Source organism: Embiotoca jacksoni, unplaced genomic scaffold, assembly GCF_022577435.1.
Source record: "Embiotoca jacksoni isolate LCO1_2020_lvr unplaced genomic scaffold, fEmbJac1.0.p SCAF_51, whole genome shotgun sequence".
Taxonomy (NCBI): domain Eukaryota; kingdom Metazoa; phylum Chordata; class Actinopteri; family Embiotocidae; genus Embiotoca; species Embiotoca jacksoni.
In genome coordinates this window covers 1,573,654-1,595,557 of record NW_027185405.1, presented here as the reverse complement: position 1 = coordinate 1,595,557, position 21,904 = coordinate 1,573,654, and the positions used below count along the sequence as shown (strand labels likewise).

At 45.6% G+C, this 21,904-nt stretch overlaps 1 protein-coding gene across 4 annotated transcripts in view; it reads left to right on the top strand.

Annotated features, from left to right (window-relative positions):
- The window catches only part of dysf (dysferlin, limb girdle muscular dystrophy 2B (autosomal recessive)), a 63,235-nt gene that overhangs the window by 30,257 nt on the left and 11,074 nt on the right, over positions 1–21,904 (top strand). For 3 of the 4 annotated variants that reach the window (XM_069172103.1, XM_069172100.1, XM_069172102.1), the window contains 8 exons: positions 2,298–2,478; positions 2,566–2,639; positions 13,413–13,511; positions 18,512–18,640; positions 18,788–18,943; positions 19,041–19,132; positions 20,672–20,842; positions 20,961–21,103. In XM_069172103.1, coding sequence (XP_069028204.1) covers positions 2,298–2,478; positions 2,566–2,639; positions 13,413–13,511; positions 18,512–18,640; positions 18,788–18,943; positions 19,041–19,132; positions 20,672–20,842; positions 20,961–21,103 — 1,045 coding nt within the window. Of the gene's footprint in view, positions 1–2,297; positions 2,479–2,565; positions 2,640–6,725; positions 6,786–13,412; positions 13,512–18,511; positions 18,641–18,787; positions 18,944–19,040; positions 19,133–20,671; positions 20,843–20,960; positions 21,104–21,904 lie in introns of all 4 variants that reach the window. The other variant, XM_069172099.1, reaches the window with a different exon arrangement.

The following is a 21,904-nucleotide window of genomic DNA, read 5'->3' as shown; positions in this document are numbered from 1 at the left end:
CCTGCAGCTCGGAGCTGTAAAGACAAAGTGTGTGTGGGGGGGCAGGGGGCGGGGGGGAGGGGGGTACTTTTCCATTGGCGACCAGCGCGTACATTACTAATGCAACATAAAGGCGGGGTGGAGGCTTTCATCATGGGCACGGCCAAGGTACAAACGCTGACTAGACATAAACTCAACTGGATTTGAAGCCTCGTTAACCGGACGTTGCGAATGTCTTCCGTCTTCGGTCAGCGAAGTCTCATCGACCCGGAAAGACGAGTTTTCTTCGTCCCAGGCTGTTCAGTTTTTTTGTGTCTCTCCAATAACTCCTTAGGAAGATATCTTTAAGTCAATACTACGTTTTAACGTCATTATCGGTCGGGAAATAATTTGATTATAGAACAAGTTACCACCAAAATAAAATATTGAATCATAATGTATTATATATATTTTTGGGCGATTCGCTCTCAAAACATAAAACGTATTTGTTAGTGCGATCTCCGTTTCCATGGCAACACATGGGGTATGACTAACGACTGAAAAACAATAGGAGATGCAACGTACGCAATGTTTACTACTCCAGGAAGTAGCCCGACCCTTAGCAACGACCCTAGCGACAGAGAGGATTTCTAGTCTGTTTCATTGCTTTCTAGAGACGGTTCCTCAAACTGAATAAATACAGCACAGAAGAAAAAAAAACGGCTGAATGAATGAATGAGAGCCAAAACAAGGAGCTGAAAGGAGCCTAAATGCTCTGAATAAGAGCTGCAGATAAATACAAGTGATCACATGATCCGCTGATGACATAGAAATGTTGATTTTTAAGAGCTTAAATAAGAGTCTTTATGGTAGTAAAAAAACAAAAAAAAGCCACTCCAGCGTCATTCTGCTCAAAGTGTTTTTGATTCAGTCGTTTAGTTTAATCAACCCGACCACAACATTGAAAGCGCGGCGCGTCAGCAGTCATTATTATACATCCTCTGAGAATAGATTTCCACTGAGTTTACATTGGTGCCATTACATTCCAGCTAAGTGTTTTCTTATGAAAAACCTAAAGTGAAATATGGAAATGTTGTGCACATTTTTCCTCCCTGGCGGCTCCAGCGCACCTCCGCAGCTTCATGTTAACAATATTAAGGTCTGAAGTTGATCACCTCGCCGTTTTATTATGACAGCTTTAACTGGAGTGTGGAAATATTCGCATAGTTTTCCCTTCGATGCAGATCCCTGCTTTTTGGCTGGTGCAGTTTTAATGTTAACAAGATTAAGGTGCAGCTCTGACCACCGCGGCGGAGCAGGGATGACTGGACTCTGGAAACCTGTGCGCGGTCGTCGTTCCCCCCCCTCCCCTCCTCCCCTCTCCTGAACCGCCGCCAGACGTTTCATGCTAACAGCATTAAGGACTTAAGTCGAACTGCGTAAGTGTTTTCGTTTTGCCACCGGGGCGTAACGAAATGTCATGTGCATAGTTTCCCTGAGTGCAGCTCTTTGAAGAGGTCGAGGCACCTCGTAGCAGCTCGCTGGATTTACCGTGCGAGTTCAAGCATCATCAGCGTCACTCAAGTCGTTCTTAAAGCCGGAGAGCTCAGAAGGGATTACAGCTCCGAGTCTGTTTGGTTAAATGAGAGCGTCTCTAAACGTTGCTGCTGGTCCGGTGAGAGTCTGAAGTCTTCCTCTTTGTTCACTGAGACGCTGAGAGGTGATGAAATATAAGATGTGCAGCCCGGCGACAGAATCAGAAAAGACAAATGACTGACAGCTTTCAGTTCTCATTTTGACATAAAAAATACAGGAGAAAAAAAAAAAAGGGTAAATGATTCAAGTTAGTCCTGATAAACTTTACAAACACAAAAAAGACAAAACAACCACATTAGAAATTGAATATGTAGAAAAAGTACTGAGTGTCCTACGATGATAAAATCTATATATGAAAACAATAAATTTAAATGAGTGACTCATAAATACAGAATCCCAAAGTCGGAGCTGTTTGATTGGAAGCCTACAAACAGAAGACGAAACCTCGTCGTCGCTGAAGTTAAAAGTATGCGAGCGTGTATTTTACATCCTGAACTTGGACGTTTACTCGACGGGACGTTTTGCGGCCTGAAGATTGAACCTCCGCCTCGCTGGATTCGCTCATTCCTTCCTTGTAGATGGGCGCGGTCTGCGAAGGTGTAACGAGGATCTGATTGGACGCTCGCCAAGGCGTGACCAATCAGTTCCAGACAATCAGCGGCCAGAGCCGATCGGCATCAGGCGGGCAGGTAGCGTGACCAATTAGAGTCGTCTTCATCTCCCTCTTCTTCCTCTCCTCTCAGAGACTTCCCCGGGAGGAGCTCTACATGCCGCCCATCGTCATCAAAGTCATCGACAACCGTCAGTTCGGGAGGAAGCCGGTGGTCGGGCAGTGCACCATCCGGACGCTGGAGGAGTACCGGAGCGCTGAGGGGGAGGAGGAGGAGAAGGAGGAGGAGGAGGAGGAAGAGGAGGGACGGAGACGTAAGACTCGAGAGTGATGGACGGATGTAAACCAAACATCCCCGCTGACGGTTGATGTGGTGTTGGTTGTGTGTTTGCGTGTTGCAGGTGAGGCGCCCCGCTTCATTTCCGAGGAGGTTTTTATCGACATCGACGACGAGGAGCCGCTCGTCCCCGAGCAGGTAAAAAAACACAAGAACGTCCTGTCGGTTAAAAACCTGCAAGACTGAATTATACTGAAAATGTGCAGTCACTACAAACACAAGACCAACGGCGCCCCGTCAACATATTCCATCAAAAGAACAAAACAAAACAAAAAAACAGCTTTTTATGAACAAACCCTCTCAAACACGGAGGAAGTCGAGCATTTCCCCACATTTATTTGTCATATTGTGTTCCTGTTGATGAAGGAACAATTTTACAGACAACAGTTTGGCTCACTGAAGCATCAGTTGGATATAATCATTATATATAATCATAAGCACTCGATTATAGTTGACATTTTTTTTAAATCAATAAAAAGTCCCCAAGTTTTTCTAAATGCGGCTCTTAGACAAAACAATTCAAAATGCTCTTACAGACAGGAAACAATGCATTTCGAAACAAAGCACCATCTTGATTTTGATCAAATCATAATAATCATATTAGTAATCAGTGGATGCTCTCTCAGGGTTTCACAGTTCGACAAATCAAACGTTGATAGTTGCTGCTGCTCGTGTTCATTTCAGACCTCCGGCTGAACTTCTGCTCTCCAGTTGTTCTTCATTACAGCGAGCGGTTTGATGCCTAATGATCCAGTCATTTTCCTAATGCACGTATGTGTGTGTGTGTGTGTGTGTGTGTGTGGTGACATTTCCCTTGATTAACTGTGTATGAGTGTGTAAATGTGAGCTGTTTAGGGGGGTTATGACCAATAAGTGTAAAGGGCAAAGTCTTAAAAGACCCTTTTTTCCACAGGAACATTTTTTTTTCTCGTGAGACTGGTCGCTTCAGTGTTGAAGGAACACGCAAATTAAGGCATGAAAACTAGAGCGCTGTAAGTTTAGGTACCAAAACAAATACGTGGTTAGGTTTAGAAAACAAACAAACACTTGATTAGCTTTCGGAAAAGATTTCTTTAAAGAAAATTCACGTCGCTTTTGTCTTTGACTCAAACCCTGAGTTAAAGTTTTGGGTTTGACCCGTCCAATCACCAACCTGCGTCCCTCCTTGTGATTTGGTGTCGTCATGTGAACAACACCGCCCTCTAGTGGCTGCCATAGTTATGACAGGAACGTAGTTATCGATTCGTAAAGTGAACGTTGGGAGGAGGTTGGGGTTGATGGATGGGCCGACGAAACATCGGGCTTCGACACTTTAGACTGCTGCTTGTTTCTTTTCACCGTGACCGTTGTTCGTGACTGTAACCATGACAACAAAAGGTCCACGGTCCTTCAACTTTATTTACTTCAACCCAAACCAGGATCTTTCCCTAAACTTGGCAAGCTTTTCTCCACCTAAACAAACCTTTAGCGTCACATTACATCATCAGAGAAGGGTTGTTTTTCGCTCTTCGTCAGAGACACAACTTACACCGTCTTTGATGTAGATTTGTTCATCAGATCAGATCTTTGTCCGCTTGGTTATTTACCAGTGAGCGTGTCAAGTTTGTGTCCAGACGTCACAAACTGATCTGCATTGGGTTGCTGTGGTAAGCAATTCAGATTATTAAGATTATTAAGGTTATTCTTAATAAATGATCTTGTTGTGGTTGGTAACAGACAATATATATCTGTGTTTGTCTGTGAACTGCTGGAGTTCACACTCTGCTAGCGTTAGCATAGATTAATTCTGTCTTAATGAAAATGACGTCATCATCGTGTGTCGCGCCACGAGTGACTGCAAGAAATGTAATCGGAGCCAGCAGAGCGTCCGGATCTGTAGAAATCTGACTGGAATCACATTTGAAACCACCTCAAAATGTGCTTTAAATCACATTTATTTCTTTTTTCACCAGACTTAAAAAAAATGACAAAAACCAGATTTGACCTGGCAGCCTGAACAAGGCCTGACCGACACCGACCATCTTCTGGCTTCATGTTTACGGCTCAGAAAAAGAGTGGAATTGATTTCCAACCTGAAACGCGGGAGTGTTCCTTTAAACGAGGAGCTGAAGCCTTGTCTCTGCTTGTTTGTGTCCCTCGGAGCTCTAATGATGTAAAACCGGCGGCTGCCTGGTACAGACGGTCCGGCAGGTCCTGGAAAATGCTCTGCCGTAATGTTTAAGTGCACGGGATTTGAAGTTAATGGGCTACAACGTGGAAAACCACCGCGTTGGCCCCTTTTTCGAGGATCCTGAAGTAACGTTCGGAGACAGCGGATCCGCGGAGGACTTCTGAGCTTTCAGGAAAGAATTCCAAACTCGTGATTCCTGTCGGCCTCCCGCGTGTCAGGAAAACCATTCGAGACTTCTGTTCTGGATTCCTGCAGCTCCTCTTTGACGTCCTTCACTCCTTCTTTTCTTTTCCTCGCTGTCCTTTCATTGTTTTTTTCTTCTCCTTTTCCAACCATCAGTCTTCCTCTTCTCCTCTTTTCTAACCCTGTTTGATCCCCCGAGTTTCTTTCTCCTCATTAATGCTCCTTTTCTTTTCCTCCTTGTCTTCGTCCTCTTCTTCACCTTTTCCTCCTCTTCTCTCCACGTTTTTCTCTCCTCGTCTCCTTCCTTTCTCCCCTCTCCTCTAAACCTTTGTCCTCCGCCTCCATCTTTCCCCACCACCTTCTCCTCCTTGTCTCCTCTTCTCTGTCCACTTGTTGCCTTCGACACCACATCTTCCTCTCCCTTCATCTCTCCTTGACCCCTTGCTCTCCTCTCCTCCTCTCATCCTTTCCTTATCCTCCTTCCTTCTTCTCCCTCACATTCCTCTTCTTGCTCAGATCTCTTTATTCCCTCCTCACATTCTTTGCTTCCTTCACATCTTCTTCCTCTCTTCCTGTCACCTTACACACCTCTTGCATTCACCTCTGTTGAGCTTCCTTCCTTCCTTCTTTCCTTCCTTCTCACTTTTATCTAATATTCTTTGCTCCATCCCTCCATTTCATTTCTTTTCTACTTTCCTTCAGGTGTTTTCTGTTTTAGTTTTTTCTTCATTCCCTTCTTTATTCCCTCGACTTTCTTCTCCTCTCACTCTCCATTTCTCCTCTTCTCTCTCTCTCCCCCTTTCATTTCTTTTCCTCATTTCCTCCTCTATACATCACGCTGACAGCTGTTTTAATGTGGCAGCTCATTAAAGTGCATCCCCGTCTTCCTCCTCTTCCTCCTCTTCCTCCTCCTCCTCCTCCTCTCCTCATTGTTGTGGTTCATCGACCTCTCGTCCCCTGTGATCCGTCCATCGTCTCCAAAGTCCTCGCTGGTGTTGAAAACAGTGCACACAGGCCCCTCTGACATTAACCCCCCTCCCCCCACCTCCATCCAACCATCCAATTAACATCAAAACAACAAATGTGGACACAACAACAATGACGCAAACTGAGCGGATAAATCTGCGGCGGCAGCTGAGAGTTCTGAACGCCCGTCGACCCGAAGCGCTCGCAGCCTCAAACCAGAGGATGATTTAAGGTTTTAATTTGAAGGAAAAGTGCAACGTTTGGTCGACAACCTCAACAACAAGCGACGTTCGCCTCATTGTAGATTGAACACGTCTGTCGTCGGCGTGCCACGTCGATCTACGGACCAACCGAACCACTTCAAAGTAGAATAAATGTACAGATGGATCGCTATGACGACCAGGGAACCATTCGATGCTGCAGCAGATGCAGCAAAAAAAGGTGTTTATTCCACCGTCGCCGGTGGAGCGTGTCCTCCTTCGTGCACTCAGCTCCTCCGTGACTTCATCTAAACACCTAATCTGGAATCTGTCGCGCCCGATCGGTGTTCAGCGAGCGTTGCCGTCTGGAGCAGCGACCTTCCGGGGAAACAAAACGCTGCCGCGCTCAGTTTTTCCCTCAAAACATTTCTGGAGTTGATGAGTTGTTGCTGTTTGGGAGGAAAATGCAACCGAGATGTGTTTCTGTGTTCGAGTCACTAATACGCCCGGTCATGTTGCTGACGATGCTGAAAGAGTACCGAGTGCATTTCTAACATAACACGCCGTCTTTTTGACTGATGATCTGTTTCAATTCGTCTTTTACGTCTTCATTTAGAGCTGAAGCTGATATTGCAGCTATCTTTAACCAGCTAACCTGAAAGTGTTTTATGTTTTGATGTGTGTCTATGTGCACGTGTCTTCTAGCTTGCAGATGGAGCCGATTCCGCTATCATTAACCTCTCAACCTCTAGCTCCAGCCTTCATGTAGGTAACAAACTCATCTTTTAACTCATTTCATCCATTCAAAAGGTTTTTCAAACGCGAGGGCGGATCAGAAAGTTCAGAGAGCGTTCCCGTTGAACGCAGCTCAGTGACGGAGCAAGAGGAGGTAATAGCCGTCGGGAGATGTTATGTCGGTTCATCAACATCAGCACCTGAGTACGACACATTAACGTGACTGCTGGTACGAAACTGGAGCAGAGAAACATCCGATTTTGGGTCAAAGTTTTGGGCAACAGAAAGTCTTCCAGCCGAGTGTTCCTGAGCCCATGCGGTTCATTTCCACCACAGAATCATGGCTGTTGTTTTTTTTTAAAGCAGTTAAGTTTCAGGTGAGCGTTGAAATCACGAATGTTCACGTACCAGCGGTCAGAAAAACGTTGTCACGGAAACAGCCTCACAACTTTTTGATCCGCCCTCATGTGCTTTTGTGCATTTGCCTGTTATATTCCTTGTTTTGTTTCCATCCATCCAGTTTACATATACTGAACTGTACTACTTTGTTTTCATCACACCTTCCTGCCTCCATTTTTAACATCCTCACCTGCTAATGATGTTTGCAAAGAATTAAAGTGGATCTGTTCACATTGGCAACAAGTGGCGCTGAGTTTCTAAAAGCCTAAATACATGGTTATACTCCCCGACTCCAAGTCACGTAAAATTAATGGTTCACTTTAATGGAAAGAAATACATACGTACAGATATGAATGGAAACCAGTGGCTGCCTGGAATTGCAGTTAAAACACATACAGATGGATGATCTGTGTGAGGTGCTTTACTTCCAAGGCAGTAGCCGAGATCTAATTGTAGCCTAACGCCCTTTAATTGATGAAGTTTATTTTAGCTGAGCCGCTGATGGATAACTGTGGCTGCAGGCGGAGGACGGTCGATCTGGAAGGAACGAGATAAAACGAAGCGCTCGGCTCTGCTGGGACCAAACGAAAAGCTTTTTTTTTTTTTTATTTTTTTTTTTTACGTTTTTCTTTCTTGGGTCTCGTCTCAGGAAAATTCTCGAGAAATCAGGTTTTTTTGGGATTTTTATAGAGCGACACACTGAGCTGTGCGGTCACAGAAGAAATCCGACTCTGGGTTTGAGCGGGAGACCACGACTCCTTCGTTACATTCTTCCATTTTATTTTTCTAAGCCAGGTCAATTTGAAGACTTAGGCTGACCCGGTCCAGACTGCAAACACACACACACACACACACACACACACACACACACACACACATCCAGTAGTGCGCCACTCGCTCGTCGCTCGACAGTAATTGGGGGTGATTTCTTTCTCTCCAAACAAAGATATTTGTTTTATTAAGGGTCAGATATTGAAACCAGTCAAATTAAAGGCTCGGCTTCCCGTCTGCCCGGGGCCAAAGTCAACAGAGCTGCTATAGATCCGCTGCACCGCAACTCTCTGTTAGCAGACAGTTACTAAAGGCAAGGATGGATGAATTAAAGAGGGTTAAGGAGGGAGAAAGTGACTGAAGGGGAAGCGGGGAGAATCCGAAAAGGTTTGAGTGAAAGGAGAGAGAGAGAGAAAAAAAAAGAGACGAGGCTAATATCTCGTGGCACCAGAAGAAGAAAGCTCTCTCTCTCATGTGCTGTAAATCCTGTCTCCTTAATCTCTGGGTCTCTTGGGCGTGTGTCTTGATGATTACCAGATTACCGCAGCGGAGCGGGCCGCTCTCCGTGGAGCGGCTTCCAAGGCGGATCAGTCAGATTTAGTTTCAGAGTTGGAAAAGTTTAAGAAGATCGGCTGTCAGTGGCATCGCGGCTCCTCGAACCCCTCGGAGGCTCCGACCCCCCGTTTGAGATATCTGAGATCTAACGTCACTCAGATGGAAAATGAACATTGGGTGTCGCCTCTCATCTGCTGCGTCCGTGCATCGATGACAGAATTTATCACGGATCAAACCGACCTCTGTGTTTTCTCGTTTTCATAAGGTAGTTTGAGAAGTCGCTTGCATTTAATGCGGTTTTCCTGGCTGTTTTTTTTGGTTTTTTGTACCAGTGACGTGTTTTATATTAACTTTGCTCCTCCACCATTAATTCTCCTCGAAAGTATTCCATTTCATCGCCAGAAAAACAGTCAGTTTAGGTTAAAATCCCGCTCTGAAAACGTTGTAGTTTGCCTCAGCTTCCATAAATCGTCCTCGGCGACTGCTTCAGGACCAGAGAAAACTAACTGACGTGGCCTCATGCCAGGCGACTCTGTGGCATTTTTTTTTGGTGGGTTTATGAAACACACATTTATGGCTCGGTAATGACACTGTGACCAGAAACAAGATGTCGAAATAGCTTCCTAAATCATTCAGTGTTTTTCTTGTTCTTGCTCCTTTCAGCCGCAGACTGATGTAAGCTGCCGTTCACCTCCAGGATCCGAGCGCCGTCCCTGAATGTCCGGCTGACGGCGGCGCGTCACACTTTAGCCTGTCAGACAGATTTTAGAAGCTTTGTTCATTTAGAAAGGTCCGATCGCACCGATCCGTCCAAAGTTAGAAACCAGTAGAAAGATAGTGGACTTCATTAACCCGGCAAAAACAAACCAACGTGATCCCACACCAGGCGTTTCAGCTCGTACCTCCGTCCACATTAAAACCGTCTCCTGGACGACATTACCAGAGTTACAGCAAGTGAACGTTCAGGCTTCATCCCAGAAACACCAGAAGCTCAACTTCCTGTAAGAAGAAGTCGATAGAGCGTTGTTGTTTTCTTCGTCCTCTTCCTTGTTTAGTTCACAGATAGCGATGAGATGCCCTCTGCCTTTACAAAGCTTTGTTTTCACCAAATTACAAAAGTTTATGAAAAATATTAGGATGCAGGCGAGCAGCAACCCAATGCGTTGCCGCTCGGACATTTGGGTCGGGGGGGGGGGGGGGGGTTTGTTTTGAGCCGGAAGTGACCAACATTTGGACGCGGTGGGGAGGAAACCGAGATGCAATACCTCAGTAGTACTGCACTTCAGCACACTTCCATATGGGCTCTAAACGCTGTCAGGGTCTGGACGTAGTTTGCGTCAGGACTGCGTGATGTCAATCAGTGACAGCAGAGAGGACATTTATTTATGTGAACATGCCACAGATTCCTACTTGAGGTTTGGTGCTCCGCTTTCGAAACCGCAGTGGAGCGAATGACAAAAAAACAACAACACACAAACAGACATCGACCCCGGAGTTTTCCACATTCTTCACAGCGACCGCTTTATTTTTTTGGAGATACAGAAAAAGGAGAAATCAGAGATATATTTTGTTTTAAGGAAAATTCTCCACACTGTTCTTGAAACGTTCTTGATTTCGCTTCTTGGTTTCCAGACCGAATGGACGAGCAACTCGACCAGCTCTCGTCCTCTTTACCCGCTACGTCCACCAAATAGTTGCGAACTTAGTCGCTGACATGTTGGATGTTGGATTTGGAGATGGCGGGTCGACAGTCTGCAGGTTGCAGCTGATAACCTTCCTCCGAGTGCACTGAAGCTGCTTTTGGAGGTACCGGGTTGTTGTTTTTTGTACCTGTCCGTCACGTCGGGTCTCTCTTTTGACCGTTAAAACCTTTTTGGATGAGATCGACTTCCTGCTGACAAATCTGTGTGTTTTTGACAGCTCCTTTAGCTTCGGTCTGTCTGTGCGAACTCTGACAGCCACTCGAGGGCCGCTGCTCGGCCCTCCGACCCCTCTGCGGACGGGGGTTTCCCCACAAAAAACAGCTTTTATGAGGCAGCTCGGAGCTCTTATGTAAATCCAGTCGCTCTGCTCGCGGAGTTCTTGGCAGTGCCAGTCTGGTTTGGTTAGTTCTGGCTTTCCCTGCAGGGCGTAATGATAGGCTGCAAACCGCACTGACACCCTGAACACACCACTGCAGGCTCTGTGTGTGTGTGTGTGTGTGTGTGTGTGTGTGTGTGTGTGTGTGTGTGTGTGTGTGTGTGTGTGTGTGTGTGTGTGTGTGTGTGTTGATCGCCGGTGTGTAACACACGTCGCAGTCTGGAAAACTCCACCGGCGGCCTTAATCTGTCTGAATCAGGAGTCGTGGACTCGAGCGAACACACCCTGACACACACTGGTGGGCACACACACACACACACACACACACACACACACACACTTTCTGGCGCCCCTGTCATCAATGCTTGGCACCGGCTGGACACAGAGGGCACGTTAACACACAGCAGACACTTCACGCCTCAGACACACAGCGCCATGCGTGTGTGTGTGTGTGTGTGTGTGTGTGTGTGTGTGTGTGTGTGTGTGTGTGTGTGTGTGTGTGTATGTGTGTGTGTGTGTGTGTGTGTGTGTGTGTATGTGTGTCTCTGTGTGTGTCATGTCCTAGTTAAACGCCACGTGCTGCCCTTTTCCACGCCATGCTGCCACTTTGGAAAAATTAGGAATTCCATAGTTTTTCTCCCCTCGTTGTGTGTGTGTGTTTATAAGTGTGTGAGTCTGTGGGAAGTAGGAGAAAGGGGATTCCACACATAAGAGCACTTTGTTCGACATTTATGCCGACACACACACACACGCACACGCACACACACACACACACAACACACAAACACACGCGCAGAAAAACGCACACAAAGGAAAAAGTGGTGCATGCGTCATGAGTGTGTTTAAAGCTCGAGTGTTCCTCGGAGGGTTGAAGGTTGCAGGGCGGGGACGGGTCGGACCGAAGAGTGTGTGTGTGTGTGTGTGTGTGTGTGTGGGGGGGGGGGGGGGGGGGGACAGGCTGGTAGTTTGATCTGTCCCTTCGGTATTCTCAGTTTTTGTGGCCGATCGTTGTTTCCTTGTTGCGTCAGGGCCAACACACACACACACACACACACACACACACACACACACACACACACACACACACACACACACACACACACACACACACACACACACACACACGCTGTGAGTTTTTGCCCCTGTGAGAAAATAATCCAAAAAACGAGTTTTTTAAACGGCCCTTCGGTCGCCGTTGCCAATGTGAGCAGACTTTCGGTAAACTTGACGGATGAGGCAGCTTCACACTCGAGAACACAGACGTCTTGATAAAAACACGTATGACGGGGTTTTGTTCACAGATGTCACGTGTTCCTCCCAAAAATCACATCATATAAATCAAAACGACTCCACTCCAAACCTCCAGGAGCCATCAGTCATGTGGACGTTTCTTTTTTTTTTTTTTGTCGAGCATTTCAAAAAAACAAAGAAACATATTTTACCCTCCCAAACAGAACGACATTGTGAGTTCTCGGCATGACTCATAGCTGCAACAGTAAGACTTTAACGGCCTTTACTTTCATGCCAGCAGTCATTTTGTAATAGAGGGATTTCTTTTTTTTTTTTTAATGGTCGATGTTTCATGCTGGAAACGAAACCCTGAATGTGTTACGAGACTAAGTATAAAGAAATGTGTTGAAAAGCCACTTAAAATGTCTTTAATCCTGTCGTCTGAATGTGTGGTTGCGTTCTGTCAGCACGTGACTGAAACCTAATTTCTGTCTTTTGCTGTTAACGCCGACACTAGATGTTACCGTGGGTAAGTTTGTGAGCGTGAAATGTGTGAAGTTTCATGTCGACCTCGTTTTTTTTTCATGTTTTCTCGTGTAATTGTCGCTTTGTCCGATTTGAGAGAGGATTAAAGTTAGCAAACGCTGCATCCTGATTAGTGAAGAGCTCAAACCCCAAAGTTTGGGACTTTAAATGAGTTTAAATGACTCCTTCCTCCCCGAATCACATAAATAACAGCAGCCGGTCACCAGCGAGGTCCGACATCAGAGCTCGTCCTCAGAGGGCTTTTAATCTCTTTTGACAGGTTCTGCTGTCCGTCAGGGATGTGGACCACAGACGGTGTCAACGAAACACATCTTACAGATAAAATCGAGTCATTTGAAACATGCAGATCGTTCCAGACTCGCGTGTGTTCTGGGTTCGAGTCTTTCCCGGTCCGACTGGGATGAAACCAGCAGAACCGACAGCAGATGCAGATGTTTCTGCAGCTGCAGAACGTTTACGTCGCAGCGGAGAATCCATGGAAAAGAAGCTCGGAGCAAAGCAGCAGAGGGATTCTTATTCTTCATGCGTATAAACATACATGTTTCTTGTGATGTCCGTGTTGATTTTGTCCACTTTGAGCCTGTTCCCGTCCCGACGTTGCCCGTTTCCATTGCCTCAGAACGCCCATAGAGCATGACCTTAATGCCACGGAGCCACCAGAGACAATTTTTACTTGTGTTGACGTGAGTTGGCGAACTGCACGTTGCTATGCGATCATTGGAAAAAAAAATTAATGAAAAGCGGGGTTATTCTCTGGGCCCGGCGCTGCACTGCTCCACAGAGGCAAACGGCGCCTCACCGCAGGACTTTGAGGGAGTTTGAAAGGTCAAAGGTCATCACGGGAGCGCAGCTGCAAACAGACGTTTCGGTGATGAAATTTGAGGTCGTTCTTTTGTCAGTTTCGTTTTTCACTTCTTAAAGCTCCACGAATCAGTTTAAAAAGAGAAATACTCAGTTTGGAAACAATTCATTTTAGACAAAAACAATGTTGACTGACATTTAAATTGTGCGCAGAACTATGAACAAGAAACAAACCTCCACGTTTGTCACCTCTGACCTCTGACCTCTGACCAACAGGGAGAAGAGTTCATGGACTGGTGGAGTAAACTCTACGCGTCGACCGGAGACAAAAACAAGTGTGGGACGTATCTGGAGCGAGGCTTGGACACTGTGCAGGTAGGAGCTTCACTGGAGGACGCAGCTGCAACACGTCGGGTACTTATATCAACTCTGTCCGGTACAACGTGAGTGTTGAAAATGTTTGTAGTAATCACACGATGAGGTGAGTCGTCAGTAAGATAGTTTGTGTTTTCTCCAGATTATCAGGTCAAATATTTGTAATCCCGAGACAGAAAAACTCTTTGGAAAAAAACATCACAACGCAGATTTTGGGAGAGAAATTGCAGCTAAAAGCAGTTAAATCTGGAAAAACCTTGCGGGGAAGAATTTCTATTGCTTTGACGGCGTGATTGGCTTATTGACATCGTGGCTGAAATCTGATTGGTTTGCTGTAAACAAACACTGATTAGAAGAAGCGGGGAGAAAGTGAGAGGACATCTCTTCTTAATCCAGACGGCTACATGCTAAAAGCTAACGATGCTGAGAGGGAGGTTTCTTTCACATTTTCCTCTCATTACTTCAGTGATTTGTGTCGTTTATAGGCAGACAAACAACTCCTCATGTTGAGTCACTGTGGTTTACATCCGTCATAGTTTTATGTAGTTGTTTATTTTTTCATTTTTTATTACGAGTCTCACAAAAAAATGTCACTTGGAAACCCGTTTGTGATGGTAATAAAAATCACATTTATGTCATCAACTATGACAAAGAATAAAAAGAGAGTGAGAATGAGTGTTAATCACATATCTATCCAGCACGAAATAATGTTTGTGTGTATGAGAAAGGAGACGGTAAAAACGTAAAGAGTGCAGGAAGAGGACAGATGGATAGAAAGTCAGAGGAAAACATGAAGACGACGAAGACAGTGCAGCTCTTTGTTCCTGTTTTTTCTGAAAACGTTTTGCTCTTCGTCCCAAACGTCCCATTTTAAATCACATTATTTTGCCGTCCTGCCAGTTCTCCTCCGTCCGTCCGTCCGTCCGTCCGTCCGTCCCCTCCTCCCCCTCTCTTCCCACGCCCCGTCCTCGCGGCCCGGTGCCGTGACACTCTGTCCATCCTCCTCTTCCTCCTCCTCCTCCTCCTCCTCCTCTGATGATGATGATGACTCATTACGTGGTGAATCCGCTTCGCGAGCGCCGCATTGGCGAAACGAGCGATCACGTCAGCGTCTGTCTCTTTAGTCTTATTTGGTTCCGCCGCCGTCCCGGGAGCTTCTCCTCCCGCCGTCGCCCACGCTCTCCCCGACCTTCATCCCTGTTCTCTCGGTCCGGACGGCGACCTCTTCCTCCCGCCGGGACTCCCAGCGAACGTCAGTCTTCTTGTCTGATGCCCAAAACAAATTACTAACCATGTCCGAACGTGACCCTTTGTCTTTATTACTCCTCTTAGTTAGACCTCCGACCTCTCCCTTGAAAGCCGTTTCACATCAGCGCCGCCGTCATTTCTGTTTCTGAATCCAGACATACCATCCACGAGCCTGAAACCTCTGATTACCACGTTGGAGAGAAAAACCTCCGACGATACGCTCGCTGAGATGATCAGAACATTTCACCAGTTTTAGAAGCTCTTGTAAAGTAAATCTGTTGGAAAAGTGTTTAAAAAAAAATCACCTCCAAAGTCCCACAAATGTTCCACCGAAGCCGTTTCAGTACATTTCTTTGTGTTTTTGCTTTAGATGAAGGCATTAAAATGTGGCCGCAGCTAAATGGCACGATGGAGAACAATAACATTGCCCAACAGCCACTGACCCTTGAAGGACTCTTTCCACTTTTCTTGTGGGAGTATTTTCTTCTTCCCATTAAATGGAAACACATCGAAGTCGCCTTTGAGTTGTTTTTTATGCAACATTTCAAAACTTTGCTCAAAATTCACTTGACAGTTGGATGGAAAGGAGCGAGATGACCAATGAGCCACTGCTTCCACGGTCGCTCTGCCTTCGCTTTCACCTTCTCCTGACTCCTCCGCCTCCCTCCGCCCGGTGCCAGCGCCTCCTTTTTTAATTTATTTTATTTACTCCGTCCCTCCCTCCTCTGTCCCGTTCCCTCCGTCACTTTGACGAGCACTTCGCTTAGATCTGCTACTGAAATGAGCCGCTGTTTCCAACCTTTTCCAACCTCCTTCGCCTTCGCTGCCGCCTCTTTCCTCTTTGCCCTCCTCTCCTGCTCTGATCTCCGCCGGCCTTTCGACAGTCCTCGGGATCGGCTACTGTCAGCGGAGACACAGTTTCCAGCCTCCTTTATTGACACCTTTCTGCTTGTGTTTCCGTCTCTTTTCATTTGCATCACCTGTTTAGCGCTCTCTCATCTGGCAGCGCCGCGGACGTCCGCTAGAAAGCGAGCTGTGGAAATGACAGAATGTGTCAGAACCAGCTCGACAAATGAGAAGTACCTTGACCAGTCAGGTACATTTCCAATATGGCTGCCAGAGGGTGCTTCACATCGCCGGAGACTCAATTTTATTTTTCCCTTTCCTGTTTTCCTGCCTCAACTATCTTTGTCCTTTCTCAATCTGTCCACCTCCATTAAAATCCGACGCTCTCCATCCATGGCTCACCTGTCTTCCTCCAAGCTCTCCCGCCCTCTTCATCTCTCTTCTTCTGTCCATCCTCTCCCTCCTTTCGTCCTCAACAGTAGATCTGGTTCGTCTCGGTTCGCCCGCTGTCGGCGTCCTTTTTATGACGTCCCCTCAGTTCTTGTCCTCTCCTGGTACCGGCTGTCTCTCCAGACACGTCTTTCATTTGCATCGTCCCAGAGAACTATTTCTGGGCCAGAACCGCTTACTTCCTCTGCTAGCTGCTTCTCCAAGAAATATTATGACAAATAACTGAAGATAAAACAAAGCAAATTGTCCATATCTACACTTAAATATTTGGTTCGCGGTAAAGAAACAAAATGCAACCTGTTACCAGGTGAGCGTTAAAGCTGGTTGCAGGTAGGTTTTGTTATGAGCTAACTTTTCCCTTGTTTGCAGTCCAAGAAAGATTTGAAGTCTGTTTTCTGATTTAATCAACAATTTGCTCGTCTACTTCCTGCATGCATCATCCACATTTGCGTTTGTCTCCGCTCTCCCTCGGTACTGGGTTTGGTGCTCCAGGATTGAAATGAACCGCTGTTTCCCAGACCTTTCTCTTGCTTACATCATCCCCCCCCACCCCCCACCCCTCTATTCCTCGCCCTGCTTGTCCAACTCTTTCACCCTTCTCCGCCCAAAACAGAGACCGTCTACCCTTCATTACTTTCATCTTCCTCCCCCTACTCTTTCTCTTCATCCCCCCCCCCCCATTCAATAACAAAGAAGTTACAGTGGACGGAAAGCATCTCGTTGCTTTCGTAATCTCTCTCCTCCCTCTTTAACTCACTTTATTAAAGTACTTGAAGAGCGAGTATCTCTGGTATGACCATCACTTACAAAACCCACACGTTTTCCTCACATAAGAAACAACAGCCTCTTTTGTTCTAACAGCGCTAAAAAAACATTTGTCGATCGTTGCTGCACCTATTGGTTCATTTTGAGAGGAGAAAATGAATTCGAAATTTGTGACAATTTGCAGGCAAGTTCTGGAGAGCATCTTTAGTCGAGTGTTGGTGGACAGTCGGAGGTAATTATATCCTCTGGAAGTGAAAGCCACACGGATGGTTTTCAGGTCTGTGTGCTGAGATCAGACCGATTTATGACTCACAAATTTAATGGGATTTTTGATGCATTATTTAAAAAAGTATTCGAATTGGCTCCATGAGTTGCGCTGACGTTGTCGCTGTCGAGCTTGTTGGTAAAACCTCTGTTCCAGGAGTAAAACCTTTAGTTTGTATTTATACGTAAACTTCCACAGGGCAAACGGGAGCGGATCAAAATGTCCACATAACAGCACCGACCATTCCTTTCGTTTTTGGGGCTCTTTTGCATGATATGTGCTTTGGAAATAACTGGATTTTCAAGCAACTAAAAAAATGTAAATTAATTTAAATTGGATCAAGAGAGCTGTTCAAGAACGCAAAGACTGAAAGAGTTTGACTCGTTCTGTCAAAGTTGCCTTCTAGCAACTCTGAAACTTCTTATTCTTTCATATAATGTTATGTGTTTTATTTACTACGTATAGAAATGGAAAACAAATTGTTGTTTTACATTTTTCTTATTGTCATTTAATCCTACGTAAAAAAAGAAGTATTTATCTTTTTATCTGAAAATATAATTCTTTGAAACAGTTTAATACAAAAAAAGAAAAAAATGTCCTCAAGCTGCTATTATTTCAATAAATATGACTCGAACAGAAGTAAATAGTCACTCATCTGGAACGACTTTCAGTGGCAGATCAGTGATATCTGGTGCTCTGATGAGTATTTACAGCAGCGCGGCGGTTTGTGTTGGACGCTGCGTGTTCCACATTTGTGTTAATGAAGGAACGAGTCGTCGAGTTCAGCGGTGTGGCACCGAAATATGAGACGTACGAGGCTCTTTGGACAATACGAGGTCGGCGTCCTCCATTTGATGGTACAGTAGTTTTGTTAGTGTGACGCCGACGCTGTTTCCAGCTCGCGTCGTGAGACTCACTGCTCGATGCACACAAACATCGCTGATGAAAACAAATGAATCTTTTTAAGCTTTCGACACATAGACGTCCCTGCCCAGACGTCGCACAGTGAAACACACACACTGAAACACACACTGTGTGATGCCAGCGCCCATGCAGTGTGAGAGCAAACCGTGGTGTTGTGTTAAATCTAATAGCAGTATAATTACACGGGTTAATACTCATACATGATGCCACATATAACTGTGTGTGCTCTTTTAGCAACCTGATGAAGATTGCTAAAAAAAACCCACAATAAATTTGATGCAAATTTTCCTGTATGTATGATTGATTTTTCATTTTCTTCTTCTTCTTTTCCCACCTCTTCTCATCACTTCTTTTTTAATTTGCTATTTTTTCTTCCGTGTACTTTTGAGTCCCCGTGTCCCCCCGACCCTCTTTATCTCTCGTCTTTTTTTATTTGGGTATGAACACCTAAACAGATTCAGACTGAATAAACTCCCCTCCTCCTCCTCCTCCTCCTCCTCAGGTTTACGACCGGCAGCTGGAGAGGGTCGAGGCCTTTGCAGGTCTCTCTGACTTCTGTCAAACCTTCAAACTGTACAGAGGAAAGACTCAGGATGAAGGAGAGGATCCTTCGGTGGTGGGAGAGTTCAAGGTAAACTCCAACTTACATTCCTTTTGTTGGTGGTCCTGCTTAGCTCAGCTTTATTCCCAATAAGTTTGTTCTCCGTTGTAGAAATTTGACAAAATGTCCAGTCGCATGCAACTCCTCTAACTCCACCAACCCTCCGTTACCAACCAGGGCATGTTTAAGATCTACCCGCTGCCAGACGACCCCTCCGCCCCCGTTCACCCCCGACAGTTCAGAAAACTTCCCCCCAACGGCATCGAGGAGTGTTTGGTCCGAGTCTACGTCATCCAGGCCGAAGGGCTGCAGCCCAAAGACACCAACGGGAAGGTAGGACGGAGACGGGAACCGACACGAGGGAACGGAGGTAAGAAGAAGAACGGATGAGTTCATAGAAAGCTCGTGTTGCCCTCGTTTTGTGTTTCAGTGTGACCCCTACGTGAAGATCACGTTGGGGAAGAAGACCATCAGTGACCATGAACACTACGTCCCCTGCACCCTGGAGCCGGTCTTTGGAAAGTACGTACAGCGATGTCTCGCTCTGTCTCCAGAAAGTCACGACTTTTATACGTCCATGAGACTTTAATCTGAAAGCTCGGAGGGGGAACATTTGGATTCAGACTCTGACTGACAAGAATTTGACAATTTTTTTTAATAACGTTGAACAACAAGTCGCTTTTTAACTACACGGTATTTTCTGTCTGTTTTCCCTTCATTGTACCGCTCTTCTTTTGAAAGGTGCTCCGGTAGTAAACTTACTCTTAAGGTCCTTGTCAGTTCAGTAAAAAGTCATATTTTGTTCAGCAAATGTTGCAGAAAATAAAATCACCACAAACGAATTTGAGGTATTTTGTCCCCTGAAAGTTTGAAACCTTTCGGCTGTTGGTTTCTTTGCTTCGGTTAGAAATCCATCTTCACTGATATCACCACTAAATTTAATACAAGGTATCGTCACACGGAACCATTTTTTGTCCTCCAGGAAACCACTTACTTTGAATCGTATCTTGTGGTTTTAGTCGGTACCTTGTTGGACAGTGAAAGCAGCGCCTTCAGGCAGCTCTCTTTCTCATTTAATGTGTTAAATGAAGGGTGGATTTTCTCTTTCCAGCCCATAAACAAGACAGAATTTTCCACGAACACATTTTTTGTACATTTAAACTAAAAGCACGACTGTGTGAATTCAAGTCTGCAGATTTATTATCTTGTTCTTTTTTTTTTAGTTCCTGTCTGTATCTCTTTCATTCTCTTCATTGTTTCTTCTGACTTTGGTGTGTTTTCCTGCCAGTAGGGGTCAGTAGACACAAACCAATCAGAGAGCAGAGACAGTGAGCAGTGACCATCAGAGCTGCTGGCTCACCGGTCCTGCTGAGACGTCCTGACGTGACATTAATATGTAGTACCTTTATGAAGCTGCGGAGGGAGAACACACTGTTGAGAAGTTCTTTAATATACAGATACAGAGACTGTTTCTCCTGGAGATTTATTTATCTTTACTTTGTACACGTGTTTGGACTGGACATGAAAATAAATTAAAATGACATCATATTTACATGTTTTCATGTTAAGGGAGACGAAATGAGAGAAAAATGTGATGGTTGTTATCAACAAATGACAAAATAAATATCACAAAATGTTCCATCCAGTCAAAATTCTGTCATGAAACTCGTCATACAATCGTGCCGTGTCGTGTTGACGTTAACTCACGTCACAAAAATGTCTGGTCAAATGTCACATCCTGTCATAAACTGTCATGTCATTTCATTTCATATCACAAAATGAGCCGGCTTCATTGCACAACAAGACAACCAATTATTTAAATGAGTCAAAGCAGAAGTAGCAAAATAAAGTGTTTTATGGATGATTGAACACAGGTGGACAGTGTTGGGACAAAAAGCTTGTGCCATATAATAGAAAACAAAACTGGGCCTCTAAAACCAAAACAAATAAAAAAGGCTAACTAGCTTAGCTAAAAAAAAAGAAAGAAAAGGCGGTTAAAAAACCCGCCACGCCCTGAACCCGCCTCACGTGGGTTTCCCGTTGTGGCCTGTCGTCCTTCAGGATGTTCGAGCTCAGCTGCTCCCTCCCTCTGGAGAAGGACCTGCGCGTGATGCTGTACGACCACGACATGCTCGCCAAAGACGAGAAGATCGGAGAGACCGTGATCGACCTGGAGAACCGCTTCCTGTCCCGGTACGGGGCCGCCTGTGGGCTGCCGGAGTCCTACTGTGTGTGAGTAGACGCTGTTATCGTTTACACCTGAAATTCATACGGACATAAACGGATGCTGTCAAGCGCGACTCAAAAATGAATTTCTCTCCGCTCTTGCTTCCCGTCTCTGTGCCGGCAGGTCGGGGGTGAACCGGTGGCGAGACCAGCTGACTCCCCGCCAGCTGCTGAGTCGACTGTGTGAGCGACGGAACCTGCGGCGGCCGGTCTACACCGACGACACCGTCCTCTTCAGAGGGCAGCGGTACACGGCCGCGGACCTCGGTGAGAGACGGAGACACTAATACATACATGTTACAACTGCACGGGGTTCTCAACTGGTGGGTTGCGACCCAAGACCGGGTCCTGGATGTGTGCGTGGTGGACAAAAATTTTCAGGGAAAACATTTATTATCTGGAAAAGGGGAGAATTTCTTTCTTCGGTGCTTTTATTTTGAAGGACGCGTTTTTCCGATGACACGGCAGCGTTGTCATGACGGTAAATTAGCATTATTAATCAGACGTTAGCATTTATTAAACATGATGAAACGTACATTTCTGAGGAATCTATACATGATGAAACGTACATTTCTGAGGAATCTATATAATGTCACATGATAACTCCTTCGACTGAAAATCTTGCGGATGTTTAGCATTAATTTCTGAGGACGTGAGGACACTGAAAGGGAAATGCATCGTCAGGTACACAGGAAACAGGTGGAGGGCACCTGAAAGCAGGAGTTGCTCACAAAGGTCACATTTTCTATGTGTTAATGTGCACGTCATGATGCTGCGCACTGTTCACGCGCAACAGGAACAGCCTCTGAACTTATCGACCCATCCTCCTAATCACACCGCTGTTTCCTTCATCGTTCTTAATGTGTCTGTGGTCTTGTTATTTTGTGTGTCCTCCGTAGCACCACACACACACACACACACACACGCACACACACACACACACACACACACACACACACACACTGACTGACTCCATCAGACCGTCTCTAATGAAAACACAAACCGCACAGATTTACATCGTCCTCATATTCCAGTTTACGTGCCGCTTCTTCAACGTTGAGTAAATTC